This window comes from Microtus pennsylvanicus, chromosome 9, assembly GCF_037038515.1.
Source record: "Microtus pennsylvanicus isolate mMicPen1 chromosome 9, mMicPen1.hap1, whole genome shotgun sequence".
Taxonomy (NCBI): Eukaryota; Metazoa; Chordata; class Mammalia; order Rodentia; family Cricetidae; genus Microtus; species Microtus pennsylvanicus.
Genome location: NC_134587.1, coordinates 942,451 through 960,019, shown reverse-complemented (window position 1 = coordinate 960,019; position 17,569 = coordinate 942,451). Strand labels below are relative to the sequence as shown.

At 46.3% G+C, this 17,569-nt stretch overlaps 2 protein-coding genes across 2 annotated transcripts; one reads left to right on the top strand and one right to left on the bottom strand.

Moving 5' to 3' along the window:
* The first annotated feature begins 609 nt into the window (after positions 1-609).
* Btbd18 (BTB domain containing 18) lies at positions 610-14,378 on the top strand. The gene is made up of 4 exons (XM_075987001.1): positions 610-636; positions 4,597-5,381; positions 6,988-7,157; positions 12,340-14,378. The coding sequence occupies exons 1-4, from the start codon at positions 610-612 to the stop codon at positions 14,376-14,378; spliced, it is 3,021 nt and encodes a 1,006-aa protein (XP_075843116.1).
* A 1,046-nt stretch (positions 14,379-15,424) lies between these two features.
* Selenoh (selenoprotein H) lies at positions 15,425-17,138 on the bottom strand. The gene is made up of 4 exons (XM_075984726.1): positions 16,888-17,138; positions 16,645-16,790; positions 16,401-16,531; positions 15,425-15,590 (listed from the first exon to the last, which is right to left on the bottom strand). The coding sequence occupies exons 1-3, from the start codon at positions 16,983-16,985 to the stop codon at positions 16,431-16,433; spliced, it is 345 nt and encodes a 114-aa protein (XP_075840841.1). The 5' UTR covers positions 16,986-17,138; the 3' UTR covers positions 15,425-15,590; positions 16,401-16,430.
* Between the last annotated feature and the right edge of the window lie 431 nt (positions 17,139-17,569).

Below are 17,569 nucleotides of genomic sequence, written 5' to 3'. Positions count from 1 at the left end.
TTGCCTGCTGCTGTTTGGTTTGTTGCTTTCTTCCTCAAAGCATTTTCCCAAAGGAAGCCAGGAGGGTAGGAAAGAGAAATCCCAGAAACAGGGCTGTGTGTTGATTGGAATGGTAGGAAATATCTGAGGCAAACTCTCAATTTCATTGTTTTGATTTAATTGCATTAAAGCTAATGAGGAAAAATAAATGCTTAGGCTTGTTCACAGCTTGTTAGCCTCTTTTGCTCTAACCAAAAGGAAGCAGAATGCACGGAGCTGTTGGGGAAAACCTCTGTCTTTCTATCAAAATAATGTGGGCTTTGCCCGGGGTGTCAGGCAGGATCCACAAACAAACAAATAGTTTAGAATAGATAAAAAATATCGTTAAAATAATTAAGAGAATGCTATTTCTTTGTGAACTCAAAACTACCTGGCTTTTTTATTTGACCTAAATAAACATTACCAGGATTTTTCTTTGAATTCATTTAAGGTTAGGGAGGGGTATTGTTTGTTGTTGGGTTTTGTTTTTTTTTTTTCCTTCGGTGGGGAGGTTGCTTTGTTTTGCTTGAGACAAGGTCTCATTGGACCATTGGCTTACCTCAAACTCAAAATCCCTCTACCTTCTCGGTGATGGGAATGCTGGCATATTACCACCTGGTAAGACTGGTATTATTTATTCACTAATTAGTAAGCCAAGATGATGAATTAAAAGGGTTCTCTTTCTGTTTTAAAATGTATCTGTGTGTATCTATGCTTGCACATGTGCACAGGCACACATGTACCACAGCACTCATGTTCAGGTCGGAGGACAATCTGTAGGGATCCATCCTCTCCTTAGGGGATCATGATAATGTAGGTCAGGAAGCTTAGCAGTGAACACTTCTGCCCCTAAGACCTCCTGCTGACGCTATTTCTTATTTACTTTTTACTTTTATTTTTTAGACAGGGTCTCACTATGTAGCCGTGGCTGTTCTGGAATTCTATGTGTACACATGCTGGCCTTGAACTCATAGAGATGCCCCTGCCTCTGCTTCCTGAGTGCTGGATAATAGGTGCGTGTTCCTACTGGCTGCTGCAAAATTAATCTTCATAAGCTTCCATAATCTATAATGGTAATACAAGGGCAAAAAAAGAGACTGCAGTCAAACTGCTGTATTCCAGCTACTCCTACGTAAGTTTTCCAGCACCTCCATATGCCCTTAGCCAAATTATGTAATTTCCTAACATCCTTCCTTAACAATAAAATGGAACCAACTATCTCTCATTGGAGAGATGGCTCAGGGGGTAACAGTTCACTTGCTGCTCAAACGTGAGAACCTGAATTCAGATACCAGCACCTATGTAAAAATCCAGACATGGTCATATGCAGGCCTATGGGTAGGACAGAGCCAATAAGATCACTAGAGTTTGCTGGTTACCAGCCCAGCTCCAGGCTCAAAGACATAAACCACAGAGTGCTCGACAGAACCCTGAATATCCTTCTCTAGCCTTTGCATGGGCACACATCGCCCTCATCACAGACAAATCTGTTGGAAGAATAAAAATACACATAAAAGTCATTTTTGGTTTTTTAGCCAGACCTATATAGTTCCTACTGGCTTGAAACTCACTATAGAGCCCAAGGTGGCCTTGAACTTCAAGTAATCCTACTGCTCCAGTCTACAAAGTACCACGATTACAGACAAGTCTGGTAACACAAATGTCTAAAATTGTCTGGCATATAGTATAAACTCATTATGAATAAACTATTGTCTGATGGTGGAGGCACACACCTGTAATCCCAGTACTCAGAAGGCAGAGGCAGGTGGATCCTAGTGGGGGAGTTTGAGGCCAGCCTGGTCTACAAAATGAGTCCCAGGACAGCCATAACTGTTACACAGAGAAGCCCTGTTGGGGCTGGAAAGATGGCTCTTCAGTTAAGAACACTAATTGCTCTTCCAGAGGACCCGGGTTCAATTCCCAGCACCCACATGGCAGCTCACAACTGTCTGAAAATGCAGTTCCACAAGATCTGACACATTCACACCAATGCACATAAAATAAAGTTAAATAAATCATAAAAAAGTCCTGTCTCAATAATAATAGCTCACCACTGCCCAATAATAGCAACCAATGGAGCATCTGCTAAATGAAATACACTTTGAACTCATTACTACCTCTGTCTTCTTTCTCTCTCTCTCTTTTCCTTTTAAGTGTGTGCTCTGTCAGTGAGACAATGCTCTAAGCTTATTTTTTGGTTTTGGTTTTTCAAGACAGGGTTTCTCTTTGTGACAGCCCTGGCTGTCCTGGAATGTACTCCGTAGACCAGATTGGCCTTGAACTCACAGAAATCCACCTGCTTCTGCCCGAGTGCCGGGATTAAAGGCGTTAAAGGCATGTGCCACCACTGCTCAGCTACTACCTTTCCCTTCCAAAGCACCACTATGGACAGAATCCTGCCGTTTTATAGATGTGAAGTGGAAGGTCACCAAGGTTCGGTTTATTCAGGTTTATTCGCTCTATGTCTGACAGAACAGCCGTCACCCATCATCACACTTCTTATCTATGTAGGCCAACATTATATAGGTATACATTATATATTATGTAGGTAGTAAGAACTACCTCATTATCTAAGAATCTTCTCTCATTACTTAGGATATCTTCTATATTCAAACTTCATCCCTGCCAAGTTCAATAGCCAAAGATAATTGCTAGAGGCAATCAATATTAGTGAGGCAGAAATAGGAGACACAGCCTGGACCATATCAAGTCCAGCTAGGACTAAATAACCAAGAAGACTATCTCAAAAAAACAAAAAATAAAAATGAATATAACTTAATGATCTGAAGTATATATTTTTTAAATATTTATTTATTTATTATGTATACAATATTCTGTCTGTGTGTATGTCTGCTGGCCAGAAGAGGGCACCAGACCTCATTACAGATGGTTGTGAGCCACCATGTGGTTGCCGGGAATTGAACTCAGGACCTTTGGAAGAGCAGGCAATGCTCTTAACCACTGAGCCATCTCTCCAGCCCCTGAAGTATATTTTAGACATGCACGGCTGTTTTTCTCTTTTCTTGTTTCTCTTTTTTTATGCATGGAACGTTATATTCAGTGTTCAATAACCTTCCCCACACACAACGATCACTGAAAAGCAAGAAGATACCATAAAATGATGAAAGATTAGGAAAAAGCTGGGAGGAAGAAAATAAAAGTATGTCTAAAAAGAAATAGGAACTGGGCCTGGTGGCACACACCTTTAATCACAGCACTCAGAGACAAAGGCAGGCAGATCTCTGTGAGTTCCAGTCCAGCCTGGTCTACAGAAGAAGAAGAAAAGAGTTCCAGGACAGGCTCCAAAGCCACAAAGAAACCCTGTCTCGAAAAACCAAAAAAAAAAAAAAAAAAAAAAGGAAAAAGAAGAAGCTGGGCATGGTGGTAAACACCTATAATCAAGCCTATTAGGGAAGCTGAGGCAAAAGGACTGCAGATCTGAGGCAGGCCTAGGCAACACTGTGAGAACATCCTGTTTTTTCTTTAAATAAAAAGTGAAAAGAGAAGTTCTGTTGGGCTGGGATTTAAATGGCTCAGTACATTAAAGTACACGCTCAGCATATACAAAGAAGGCCTGGATTTCAACACTTAGTAACATTCAAATCAGCAGACAGAGTATAAAATAGAGTGCTGTGCATTATAATGAATCTACTTATTTTTCTTCTTCTTCTTCTTTTTTTTTTTTTGGTTTTTCAAGACGGGGTTTGTTTGTGTAAGAGCCCTAGCTGTCCTAGAACTAGCTCTTGTAGACCACGCTGGTAAAGACTTTACAGATTTATAGTATGGGTTGACATTCTCTCTCTCTCTGATGAGTTTTTTCTTGTTGCTGTTGTGGGTCTTTGTTGTTGTGCTTTGTTTGCTTGATTTGGTGTTTTGAGACAGGGACTTTATATAGCTTCTCGCTGTCCTGGACCCACTATGTAGACTAGGCTGGCCTGGAACTTACAGAGATCAACTGCCTCTGCCTTCCAAGAGCGAGGATTAAAGACACATGTCACCATTCCTGGCCTCATTCTCTGTAATTTTTTTTTTTTTAGTTTGAAATCATTCTTTTTAATACCACCCGTAAAAACAGCTATTTCCTGTCAGAAACTGAGTTAAATAAATTGTCTGTAAAAAGCTGCAGAAACTCAGCCGGTGGTGGTGGCGCACACCTTTAATCCCAGCCCTTCTGAGGCAGAGGCAGGCCATCTCTGTGACTTCGAGGCCATCCTGGTCTACAGAGCAAGTTCCAGGGCAGTATCCAAAGCTACAGGGAAACCTTGTCCTGAAAAACGAAACAAAACAGAAACAAAAGGGTGCAGAACTCACTTCAAGTAGGTGTTCCCACAGCTCCCTTGGGTCACCAGTTCTACAAGATTCAGGGCTGGAATGACATCCTCGGGGTGGGGGTGGGATGTCATAAACCAGTCCCATGACATTTTGTTTTCCCCTTGAACCTTTTTAGCCCTAGAAAATATCTATCTTGATTGACCACATTGCAAGCAGAAATACATACCGTCTCCCCCCCCCCCACACACACACAAATGAGGCCTAGACGAACGTGGGCAGGGCCAAGGTTATTTGTCGCCTTTCAAGGAGACCAAAGAACTGTACCTCGATGTCCCTGGAGCCCGCCCTAGTGAGCCGGGAGTCGTGGCCCGGCCCTTGCTGTGCTGCAGGCCGAGTCAGGCTTCAGAAGAAGCCCTCCCACACCATCCGTACCGCTACCTCTCTCGCGCGCGCAGCCCAGCCATCTTCCCTGGGCCTCCGCTCCCGCCAAAGCGCTCTTCGCCCTCTGATTGGCTCTCCCGGGAGCCGCCGTCCAATGGGGATGACGTCTTCGCGCACGTCGGGAGCGCCGGGCGGAGGAAGGAAGTCGTCGGAGCCCTCGACGCCTGGCCGCCCGGAGCGCGAGGGTGGCAGCGCGCGGTGTGTAGCCCGGGCCGCGTGGCCTCAGGCCCTCGTCCGTCATCACTGCCCGGTGCATGTGGCTGCTGGCGACCCGGGGAGACTGCAGGACCCGTGTGGGCCGAGCCAGCGGTGGCCGTGGGGGGCAGCCCCGACCTCGGGCCTGCACTGGCTCCATGCTCCATTCCCAGAAACCCTCGCGCCCGAGATCCCTCTTCCGCGGAGTTGGGCCCCGGGGCCCAGGCGTGCGAGGCCATCTGCTTTGCAGGACCTTCTGTGACGCGGTTGCCTCCGCTTAACCCTCACTCCCTGGTTTCGGGATTGCGAGCCAGAGCCATCATTGAGACCGTGAGCCCACCTGCGCTGCTTTGCACAACCTCCCTGCTAGAAACAACTGGAGCAGAGGAAACACAGGACAGCAGGACCGAATTTACTGCAGAACCGTTCCAGGTTGGGTCTGAGAACAAGGCTAGGTATTGGTACTTAGGAAAGCTTCCTTGTTCATCCACATTTCCTCTGGCTGGAGTGAGAATTAGTCTCACGCCCCCCTCCCCCGTTCCTCCAATCCCTTCTTGGTATAAGGCCTCACCTTTTAAAATTATGTTTTGAGAACTGAGTTCACTAAATTGCCCATACTAGTCTGAAGCATATAATACTCCTGCTTGGCCTCTTGAATAATAGCTAGGATTACAGACGTGGGAACACCAAGCCCAGTTGATGCTTCTCTTTTCTTAATTTTCCTACTCGCTGTTTTCTTTCCTGATAGCTTTGACGTGAACTATTCAGACTCCTCAGTGCTACCTGAGAGAAAACTCCATAATCATACCAGAAAAAGAACACAGCCGTGCAGTAAGTGGGGCTGGGGTAATGGGCCTGGTGGGCGGGGACACAAACACACACACAAACACATATCTAGAAATTTAAGTCAGAATATCCATTTTGTTTGGGTGGGAAAGGAGGATCAAATGCATACCTCTGTTTGCTCTGTTGTTAATCAGGCAGTTAACCAAGCTCTCGAAGTCCATACATTTGCAAACTGACGAGATCATTCTGGTTCACTTTGATCAATCAACAGTGATTTTTTTTTAATTTTTATTTATTATTATTTATTTATTTATTTTGGTTTTTTTCGAGACAGGGTTTCTCCGTAGCTTTGGTGCCTGTCCTGGAACTAGTTCTTGTAGGCCAGGCTGGCCTCAAAATCACAGAGATCCTCCTGCCTCTGCCTCCCGATTGCTGGGATTAAAGGCGTGGGCCACCACCGCCAGGCTTCAACAGGCCTTCCAAATCCTCTTTTCTTGATTGTGCACCCTCTGCTGGTTAGTGTGATAAGTGAGCTTAAAGAAAGGTGCACATGGCTTCCGAGAGTCAGTTTTATAGTCAGCAGTATTGTCTTTCTAAGTGTGAAATCGAAAGTGTGCTGAGATGTGGTGCCCAGAGGGTTCACACTATAGGAGCAAATGAGAAAGGCTGAATTGTTGAATTTTCTTTTGAGTCCGAGTCTTTCTGTGCAGTCCAGGCTGGCCTCAAACTCAGTCCTCCCACCTTTTCTGCTCAGTTGTTTGAGTTAGACACATACCGCCATTGTCCACATTTGTTGTGTTGTTTTGTTGTGTTTGAGACAGGGTCTCACGTAGCGTAGGCTGGCCTTGAACTCGAACTCGTTATATTGGGAGGATGGGTGTCCTTGAATTCCTGAGCTTAAACTCTGCCTCCCAAGGACGGGACTACAGACATGCTCCACCAAGTCTGGCTTGTTTAAAGGTTTTTAAAAGCCCTACATGATAAGTAGTGTTATTTCTGTTTCATGCATAGGAAAAGGGAGTCTCTGAGAAGTTAGGTCACCTGCGTTATGTTGTGCAGCTAGGCTAGTTAGGAGCAGAGCCAAGTGTCAAATGTAGACTTATCTAGCAACTTCTGCCTGAAACTACCGTTGCAATAGTCTTTCTTGAGATTATCCTCAGCATACCTTCTCAGCTGATGTTTCTTCAACTTGTTGCTCAAATTTCTCCACCATTTCAAAGACAAAAAATAAATTAGGTTTAATTATACCTCTGAAATATATTATCTCACCCACAGGAATCTGAGCCGTGAAAACTTAGAAGATTTATTGACCAGATACAACATGTGCTCTCCTGCCAGTTCCAAAATCCTCTACAGGAATCCCCGGTTCCTCCGGGTAGCTTTTCTGCAGCTTCGTCACCAGCAGCAGAGCGGTGTGTTTTGTGATGCCCTTCTGCAGGCAGAGGGTAAGAAAATAAAGGAGGTTCAGCTGAAAATCACTGTAGAACAAGGTAAAATAGGTCCAAGGCCAGAGGTAAATAATAAACCCAGGAGAACGTTCTTGCCTATAAATATTGTAACTCTTTGGTGGAAATTGTTTTGTTTCCAGGATAATCAGTGTTGGGAGGAGATGGGGTGTTGGTGGTGTTGTTTTGTTAAGGTGGGGTCTCACTGTGCCGCTCTGTAGAACTCACTATATAGACCAGGCTGGCCTCTGCCTCCCCAGGGCAGGGATTAAAGGCTTTCTTTCACCACCACACCTGGTTTAGGGTAAGTCTTTTTTTTGTTTTTTGAGACAGGGACTCATTCAGCCTAGGCTTTCCTCAAACTCCAAGTAGCTGAAAAGGGCCTGGGACTTCTAATTTTCCTGCCTCCTGAATGTACCACCATCCTAACATGATGCAGAGCTGAGGATCAATCCTGGGTTTTTTGTTGTTGTTGTTGTTTTGTTTTTTTGTTGTTTTTTTTTTTTTTGCATGCTAGGCAGTCATTCTACCAAATGAGCTCTCTCCCCAGCCCCTCTAAAACTCTTCTTAGAAGGAAATTGTGGGGACCGGAAAGCTAGCAATGGCTATGAGCACTGACTGCTCTTCCAGAGGACCCTGGTTCAGTTCCCAGCACCCACATTTCAGTTTATCACTGTCTGTAACTAACACATGTTGATGCACAGATATATACATGCATGTAAAGCACGTAAAATAATTAGGAAAATTTTAAACAGTTAAACTGTTACTATGCTTTTTCCTCCTACAATTAAACTAGAATGGGGAGAGAAAGAGAACTCATTAGCTAAGAACATCTGCTGATTTTTGTACCAGCTTACAACCAGTCATAACTCAGGGGATCCAATGCCCTGTCAGCAACAGAAATATGAATTTAAAACATAAAATTAGGGCCGGGCGGTGGTGGCGCACGCCTTTAATCCCAGCACTTGGGAGGCAGAGGCAGGCGGATCTCTGTGAGTTCAAGACCAGCTTGGTCTACAAGAGCTAGTTCCAGGACAGGCTCCAAAACCACAGAGAAACCCTGTCTCGAAAAACCAAAAAATAAAAATAAAAAAGCCATAAAATTAGGAAGTTAAAGGATCACCAATTCAAGGAGAGCCCAGGCTACAGAGTGAGTCATACTCATGCATGCTACTCCTGTGTGTACTTAGGCTCGGTCACACACAAATACACGTTTATTTCGTGAGCTGGGAGGTGTTGCTGCAGTCCCTAGGTGAAGGTCAGTTTTCTCCTTTTACCCTCTGGGTTTAAGGGCTGAACTCAAATTTGTAGGCGCAGTCAGCTGCTAGCACTTTCCACGATAAGGCATCTTTTGAGACCCTGTCTCAAAACAAAAAACTAACATAATCTGTCAGTGGTGGCACACACCTGTAATCCCAACACTCCGGAGACAGAGGCTTGAAAATTTCTGAGTTCAAGGCTAGAGATAATTCCAGGACAGCCAGGGCTATTTACAGAGAAAAACCAAAATAAAAAAACCACAAAAACCCCAAACAAGCCGGGCGGTGGTGGCACACGCCTTTAATCCCAGCACTAGGGCGGCAGAGGCTGGCATATCTCTGTGAGTTCGAGACCAGCCTGGTCTACAAGAGCTAGTTCCAGGACAGGCTCCAAAACCACAGAGAAACCCTGTCTCGAAAAACCAAAAAAAAAAAACAAAAAACAAAAAACCCAAACAACAAAAATAATACAAAGCTGGGGTAGGAGGTGCTGACTGGAGAGATGGCTCATCAGTTGAAAGTACTTGTGTTTTGCAGAGAACCTTGGTTCCGTTCCCAGCATCCACATGGCAGCTTAGTGGTTATCCAGTTCCAAGAAAGCTAGTGCCCTCTTCTGGCCTCAGGCATCACTGAAAGCAAAACATTTATACAAATAAAATAAAAATATATAAAATTTTAAAAAGTTGGGGCTGGAAAGATGGCTCAGAGGTTAAGAGCGCTGGCTGCTTGCTCTTCCAGAGGTCCTGAATTCAATTCCCAGGAACCACATGGTGGCTTACAGCTGTCTGTAATGAGATATGGTGCATATGTATAGGCAGAAGACTATATATAAAATAAATATTTAAAAAAAAAGTCGGGCATATAGCTCAGTTGACAGAGCCTTAGTATAGTTTCATGAAGCTCTAGGTTCAGTTCCCCAGAATAGATTACACCAGGCACAGCGGTGCATGCCTGTAGAAGCAGGATCAGAAGTTCAGCTCATACTTTACTTCAGAGGGAATTTTAAGCCAGCCTCGATCACATGATATTTGGCCTAAAAATAACTAAGTAAGAAGGTAGCGAGATGGCTCATTGGCTAAAAGTACTAGGTGTGCAAGCATGAGGACCTGAGCTCAAATCCCTAAAACCCAAGACAAGTCTGTGCCTTGAATGCCCCATACAAGGAGATGGGAGGCCAAAGACAGAACCCTGGAATCTCAAATACAGCTGGTCTGGTATAGAGAGCAGGTAGAAACAAACAGATCCTGTGTCAAAGAAAGTGAAAAGTGAAGACAGATATCCCAGGGTGTCCCCTGACCTATATGTATATGCTATCACACACACACCCGTGCCCACAGACACACAAATAGGAGCTAGGGTGATGGCTCAGTTGGTAAAGTGCTTGTCTTTCAAGCATGAGAATCTAAGTTTGGCTTGTTGGCACCCATATAAAAAGCTGAGTGCCTTGATATGTTCCTGTAATTCCAATGCTAGGGATTTGGAAACAGAAGGACCCCTGGGGTCCGTTGGCTAGCCAGTCTAGCCAAATTGGTGAGGTCCAGGTTCGATCAGAGACCCTGTCTTAAAGGATAAGGTAAACAATTGACTGAGGTCAACGTCTAGCTTCCAAGTACCCTAAATAAGGAAATATAAAGGAACTATAGGGGTTAAGGAGATTGCTCTATGGGTAATGAATTTAACATGCAAATGTGAAGACCTGAGTTTGAATCCTCAGACCCCAGGTAAAGCCAGTACAGCTCTGTGCACCTCCAGTCTCAGTGCTCCTTTGCCTAGGTGGCAGGCAGAGGCATGAAAATCCTCGAAAGCTTACAGACCAGCTAGCCTGGCCTTTTGGATAGCAAAGAGACCCTATGTCAATAAGGCGAAAGGTGGGGATGACCCTTGAGGTTGTCCTTTTACTTCCACGTGCACACAGTCGCTTGAAGACATCACCCCTTCAGAGACACGTATGCACACGCACAAAGGAGACGAGAGCCTGATGTAGTGGTGTACATCTTTAATCACTATTGTCAAATGGCTCATGGATTTGAGCTAAGTCTGGGGTATAACCAGGCCTTGTCTGAAAATAAGCAAAGAAAAACAAATTGCAAGTTTTATGGACATAGAAAATCTATAAAATGCACATAATAGCCTAATGGGATAGTTGCAAAAGTTTAAGATATGTCAAGCACTTAAGAATTTTTTTGTTTAGTTGGGTCTTTTGAAAACAAGATTTCTTGCTGGGCAGTGATAGCTCATGCCTTTAATCCCAGCATATGGGAGCAGAGGCAGACAGATCTCTGAGTCTGGGGCCAGCCTGGTCTACAGAGCGAGTTCCAGGAGAGTCAGGACTACACAGAGAAACCCTGTCTTGAAAAACCAAAACGAGGGCTGGAGAGATGGCTCAGAAGTTAAGAGTACTGACTTCCAGATGTCCTGAGTTCAATTCCCAGCAACCACATGGTGGCTCATAACTATCTGTAATGAGATCTGGTGCCCTCTTCTGGTCTGCAGCATATATGTAGGGAAAATGTTGTATATATAATTAATAAATAAAAATCTTTGATGCTCACCTTAAGAGACCTGGATAGAGGTGGGCGGTCCTTGGGCTTCCCACAGGTCAGGGAACCCTGATTGCTCTTCGAGCAGATGAGGGAGGGTGACTTGATCGGGGGAGGGGGAGGGAAATGGGAGGCGGTGGCGGGGAGGAGGCAGAAATCCTTAATAAATAAATAAATTAAAAAAAGAAAAGAAAAAAAACAAAAGGAAAACAAAATTAATTTATCCTATGTAAACAGACTGCACCTTTGTTTTCTGGCCACCCAGACTCAAATAATCACACATAAACTGTATTAATTACAACACCGTTTGGTCAATAGTTTATGTGTATTCCTACCTAGTTCTTATATCGTAAATTTACCCATTTCTTTTAATCTGTGTATCACTACGAAGCTATGGCCTACCTGTAAGGTTCCGGCATGTTTCCTCTGGCAGCTAAGTGGCAACTCCCTGACTCCCACCTCCTCCCTCTATATATCTGTTTGGATTTCCCACTTGGTTGTACTCTGCTAAGCCATTGGCTAAAACAGCTTTATTCATCAACCAATAAAAGCAACACACACAGAAGGACCTCCCACTTCACTCTTATAGCTCATATTGGCCTTGAGAATGACTGTGAACTGCTGATGTTTCTACCTTCCAAGTTTTGAGGGTTACAGGCATGCACCACTAAACCTCACTTAGATACGGTTGTTTGTTTTCTTGGTTTTTTGAGACAGGATTTCTCTATAGCTTTGGAGCCTGTCCTGGAACTAGCTCTTGTAGACCAGGCTGGTCTCGAACTCACAAAGATCCGCCTGCTTCTGCCTCCCGAATGCTGGGATTAAAGGCGTGTGCCACCACCGCCTAGCCTAGAATATGGCTTTTTAAAGCCCTAAGCATCTACTATAGTTGGAGGCTGCTCATTCATTTCCTGTCCGCCCAGACCCAAAATAACCACACATAAACTGTATTATTACAACACTGCTTGGCCTATTAGCTCATGCTTTTTATTGGCTAGCTCTTATATCTTAAATTAGCCCATTTCTATTAATCTGTGTATCACCATATGGTTGTGGCCTATGGGTAAGGTCACATCCAGTGTTTGCCTCCTGCAGTGGCTACATGGCAACTCTGACTCCGCCTACTATCTATCTATCTATCTATATCTATCTATCTATCTATCTATATATATATATATTTAGCCTGGCTATATTAAGCCATTGGCTGAAAGCAGTTTTTTTATCAACCAATGGCAATAAAACATATTCATAACATACAGAGGGGAATCCCACATCACCCTACATTATATGATACTGTTTTTTGTTTTCAAATTAGTGATTTTTGTTATTGGAACTAAAAACACCAAAGAAAAAGCATAACAAGTGTGTGTATTTCCCCCCCAGGTGAGGCTGTCCCAGCCCACTGCTGCATCCTGTCTGCCTGTAGTCCCTTCTTCACAGAACGTCTGGAGCGAGAAAGGCCAGTTCAGGGTCGGAAGGTGGTGCTGGAACTGGGAGGCCTAAAGATCAGGACACTTAGGAAGCTGGTGGATTTCCTGTATACTTCAGAGATGGAAGTATCTCAGGAAGAAGCCCAGGATGTGCTTTCTGCTGCCCGTCAGCTCCGAGTCTCAGAGCTGGAAACCCTTCAGCTGGAGGGTGGAAAGTTAGTAAAGGCTCCCCAGGGCCGAAGACTAAACAGAGAGTGTTTACAACCACCCAGTGCCGCACCAATCTCTGCCAGAGTGGTCACACCCAGCCCCCACCCTCGAGCTCTACTACCTGCCCCCCAAACTCCTGGTCCTCTTGGAGCAGTGAGGTTGAAGTCCTCAGGGAAAGAGGAGGGGCCTCACAAAAAGAGCAGCTTAACAACTGTGGATAGCTTGCCAGAGACCCTTTTACTCAAGAAGAAGGCCAGGGTTTGCTCGACTCAAGAGAGAAGCTCGTCTCCATCAAGCCAGAGAGAAGGGCCTACGGAGAAGAGGGACCCTGCTCTAGGCCCTACGGCACATTGCCATCCTGCCTTGTACCCTTCTATGGATGAGCAGCTGTTGCCCCGCAAGATCAGGCTGAGTCGCTCAAAGCCATCAGCCCATGTCTGTACACCTGGGCCTTCTAGCGTTCTAAGTGGTCCCAGTTCAGTGCCCACAGCTCCTGGCCGGCGTCTCTGGAGGCAGAGAAATGTAAGTGGAGCAGCACAGGCTGTGGACAAGCAGAAGCCAGGGGACATCAGTCCTCTGGAGAGCACTCCAGATCCATCAGATGTTAGGAAGACAGGTGGTGCCAGGAAGCAGAGCCCCGAATTCCGAGCCCTTGCCTCCAGCTCTGTAGAGGAGGGGCAGGTTGGGAGAGTAAAGCTTAGGAAGATTGTCAATGGTACCTGCTGGGAGGTGGTGCAGGAGCCTCCCCTCAGAAACACCCGAGACAGCCCCCAGGTCCCAGGACCCTCGGACGTGGAAGAGCCTTCAGGAACTCTGCTGGCCTCAGTCAGTGTGCAGGAAATACCTGCTGGATCCCAGCTGTGTCAGGACTCCCCAGAGAGCCCGGGGCTACAAGACATTTTGCTCTGTGCTAGCCACTCCCCAGACCACCCTGTGATGAAGTCAGAGTTTGGGTCCAGCCCAATGCTGATAGGGAAGGAGCCTGTGCTGAACCTCGACTGCAGCGAGCCCTACACGTTTGACACAGCCCTGCTGGGCCAGCCCTGTGAAGCTGAGCAGTACCGGATCACAAGCACTGCAGCCACCAGTGAGCTGGAAGAGATTCTGGACTTCATGCTATGTGGCTCAGATGCTGAACCACCAGTAGGATCTCTGGAGAGTCCTGGGGCTGAAGGCTGCAGAACCCCAAGTTATCACCTGTCAGAAACAGGAAAGAATTGGATTGAAGGGGAAGAATGGTGTTTGCCAGACATAGAACTCTGGCCCAGAGACCTCACAGGATTGGAAAAGGAACTGGTTGGTGAAAACAAAGAGCCAGTTGAGCCGCTTAGCCCCCTTGTCATGCCCTCTGAGAACACAGAATCAGCTGAGCCCCTTAGCCCCCTTGTCATGCCCTCTGAGGTGAACAGAGAGGCACTTTCCCTGAGAAGCTCTTGGACTCCAGACCTTGAAATTACCAGCTCCCAGCCACTGGATGGTCAGGGAGAAAAACTTCTCCACCTTGACTCCCCTGACTCTTCCCAAAGGTCTTACAGGGATCTCTCACTTCCATGCTCAAACTGGGTAGAGACAGGGCTGGATGAGGTATTGTATCCCGCGTCCAAGGCAGTCAGGGAAGTGTCTACTAACCCTGAACTGCGGGACCCATGTCCTGGCAGTTCTGAAGACGAAGAGATTGACGTGGTGAACTGGGCAGAGAAGGATAGGCTAGGGCCTGGTGTTTCCTCTGTCTGGCCTGACCCTTCCTCAGAGTCAGAAACAGAGATTGATATACTAACGTAGTGGACAGGTAGGGCGGGGCAGGACTCCTAGGAGGGTGACAACTGTTGATCAGCAAAAGGCTTTCTTGGGAGAAAAGCAAGCACATGTCCCCTCCTCAGCACTGATCTCCCTTCCCCAGGTTTGTGTGCCAGGCAGAAGTTAAATAAATAGCAATACCATGGATAGAAAATTATGAACCTGAGCTATTTCTTTGTAATCCATTTTCCAGTGACAAAATAATTGTGGTCCCCAACTCTAGTTAAGATATAGGAATAGTTAAGACTAGGCCTTTCACAGTTCAAGAGATCTGACAGTCACTGAAAATTCAGGGACAGTTTGTGTTCTACTTAAAGGATGTCTGCGAAGGAATGAAGCTATCTTACATAGAGCACCAGAATGAGTGGGATCTCAAATGCCCAGGCTGGCACTGAACTGCCTCAGCCCCTGTGGCTGGTGTCAGTGGGCCATGAAGCCCAGCCACGGGGCTTACTCACTGCCAGAATGACAAGCCTAGCAAAAGCCTCAATGGGCCCAGAAGATGTTCTCTCCATAACCACTTCCAAGAAGTAGATTAAAAGTAGTTGCTTTAAAAACTTTACTTTGGGGGATGCAGAGATGGCTCGGTGGTTAAGAGCACTGCTCTTCCAGAAGTCCTGAGTTCAATTTCTGGCAACTACATGGTGGCTCACAACCATCTGTAATGAGATCTGGTGCCCTCTTCTGGCCTGCAGGCATATATGCAGACAACACTGTATACATAATAAATAAATAAATAAATTTTTATAGTTTTGTTTTGTTTTACAAAAAAACAATCTGGTCTTGTAGGTCAGGTTAGCCATGAATTTTCAGTCTTCCTGTCAGTCTCCCAGGTGCTGAGATTGCAGGCATACAGCACCAAACACAGCAACATCCATGTTTTTTTAAAAGCATCTCACGTTTTACCATAGACCCTACAGTTCCCACACAGAAGTTACTTTACATTATGAAAAATACAAAGACCAACAACAAACAACCCATGAAGCCGGTTGTGTCGTCCTTTTAAGACTAAATTTATATTTGACCCATGCTCGCAGACACTTTAACTTTTATTAAACCAATCCAAATAACTCTTACAAGGGCTGCCTCACAACGGAACCATCATTTCTGGTGAGGAAGAAACTGTGGCTTCAGGTACATAGCTTAAGTTTGGCCATGCACTATCATAAATGCTTCAACATCTCCAGGGAATGAAGGCTGCAAATAGATAAGGGAACATGAGTAGATTCCAGGAATCACAAGGACCAAGAGAGACATGCACAGTCCCAGCTATGGTTAGCCACACAAAAACCCAAAATTCAGAGTGCACTCAACATGCAAGTGCAGAAAACATGTCAAAGCACAGTATGAAGCACTAGGGACAAAATAAGTCCACGTAGCTAATAAGGGAGTTGGGGGGGGATGCTATCTTATCACACAGACTATTACAAAAACCAGAAAAGTGCATGTAAAGCTAAGTAACAGCAAAGATTCTGGAGAGACCTTAACCACAGAAACTGACATGTCGGGGCTGGAGAGATGGCTCAGTGGTTAAGAGCATTGCCTGCTCTTCCAAAGGTCCTGAGTTCAATTCCCAGCAACCACATGGTGGCTCACAACCATTTGTAATGAGGTCTGGTGCCCTCTTCTGGTCTGCAGACATGCACACAGACAGAACATTGTATAAATAAATATAAAAAAAAAACTGACATGTCACATTGTCGAACCAGTAACATTTGCAAGAGTCATGGAATTAAAATAGTCACCTGCCGGGTGGCGGTGGTGCACGCCTTTAATCCCAGCACTCGGGAGGCTGAGGCAAGTGGATCTCTATGAGTTCGAGGCCAGCCTGGTCTACAAGAGCTAGTTCCAGGAGAGGAACCAAAAGCTACGGAGAAACCATGTCTCGAAAAATCCAAAAAAAAAAAAAAAATAGTCACCAAAGATGGGTGATTACTCTGTGAGATAGCTGTAGGTGTAAGACTTTCACAGTCTGCCCAATGTGCGTTCCTGCGTCGTGATGCAAACCTCAGCATGGGGGCTCCCTGCCCAACGATCTTAGGAAAGGTACTTCTTCAATTCTTTAACCACCTCTTGAGGCTCAGGAAATTTGAGCTTTCGTGGCGGGCCCTTCTTTATACCGGTCCAGAGTTCAGCACCTGAGAAGGATCGGATAAAGCTAAATCATGATGGCACCCACTACCCCATCCCCTCAGTCATAGGTGCTTGGGTTTCATTTCCCGCCCCTAACCCCATCGCGGCCTCCACTCACGACTGTTGTCCGCGCGCAGCAGCGTCACCTCGAAGCTGCCCCTCCGCGGCTTGGAGGGGTTCACCTGCACAGGCAGCTCTGGGGCCTCCAGCTGCAGAGCCTGGCTCAGGGCAGCAGCGTGGCGCCCGTAGACGCGTCAGCTCGTGCTGCGGACACAGGGATTGCAGACGGGGCCTGTGGTCCCAGCGGCCCGGGTCTAGGCTTCCCGTCCGCCCCCTCCCCCCCGACTCCCCGGCCCCTCACCAGTGCTCAATGACCACCGCCGGGCCCTCCGCCAGTTTCTCGCGCTTGTCCACAGTCTCTGCCGGCGCGGCCTTCCTCTTTCTTCCGATAGGGGCCATGGTGGGGACCTCCGGAGGCAGATGCAATGTGGGGCTGGGGCGCTGGTAGGATAGGGTGGCAACGCAGACCGGAAGGACAAGGTTACAGCCCCAAATCCCGGCTTTCAAGTACAAACCTCTCGGGGAAGGAAGCGCGGGTAAAGGCACCCACGTGACCTGAAGGCGGGACCTTCAAGCACGACCACGCTGCCTATCAGAAGGGGGTGGGGGCGGTGCCGAGGACCGGATCAAACCACCCTGTGCTGCGTAGGGGACGTGCACGAGGGACTCAGGGAGAAAACAAAAAGCAAAAACAAAACAAAACAAAAAAAGGCTTGGCGCCGGGTAGGGACTCTCTGTACCTAAACCGTCTACTCCAGAATCGGTGGACCAATTCCACGTGAAGTTTACACCGCATTTCCGTGCCATTTGTACAGACTACAGAAACTTGCTAACTTGCACCGAACTTGGAGATCCAAGTCCTCACGTGGTGAAACCAAAGGGTGTGGCCTTTTATGGAAGTGGACTTTGAACCCCAGCCCATTTACGACCGAGGCGCAGTAGCTGGCGCCTTTAGTCTCAGGTAACTCTCAGGTATTAAGGTG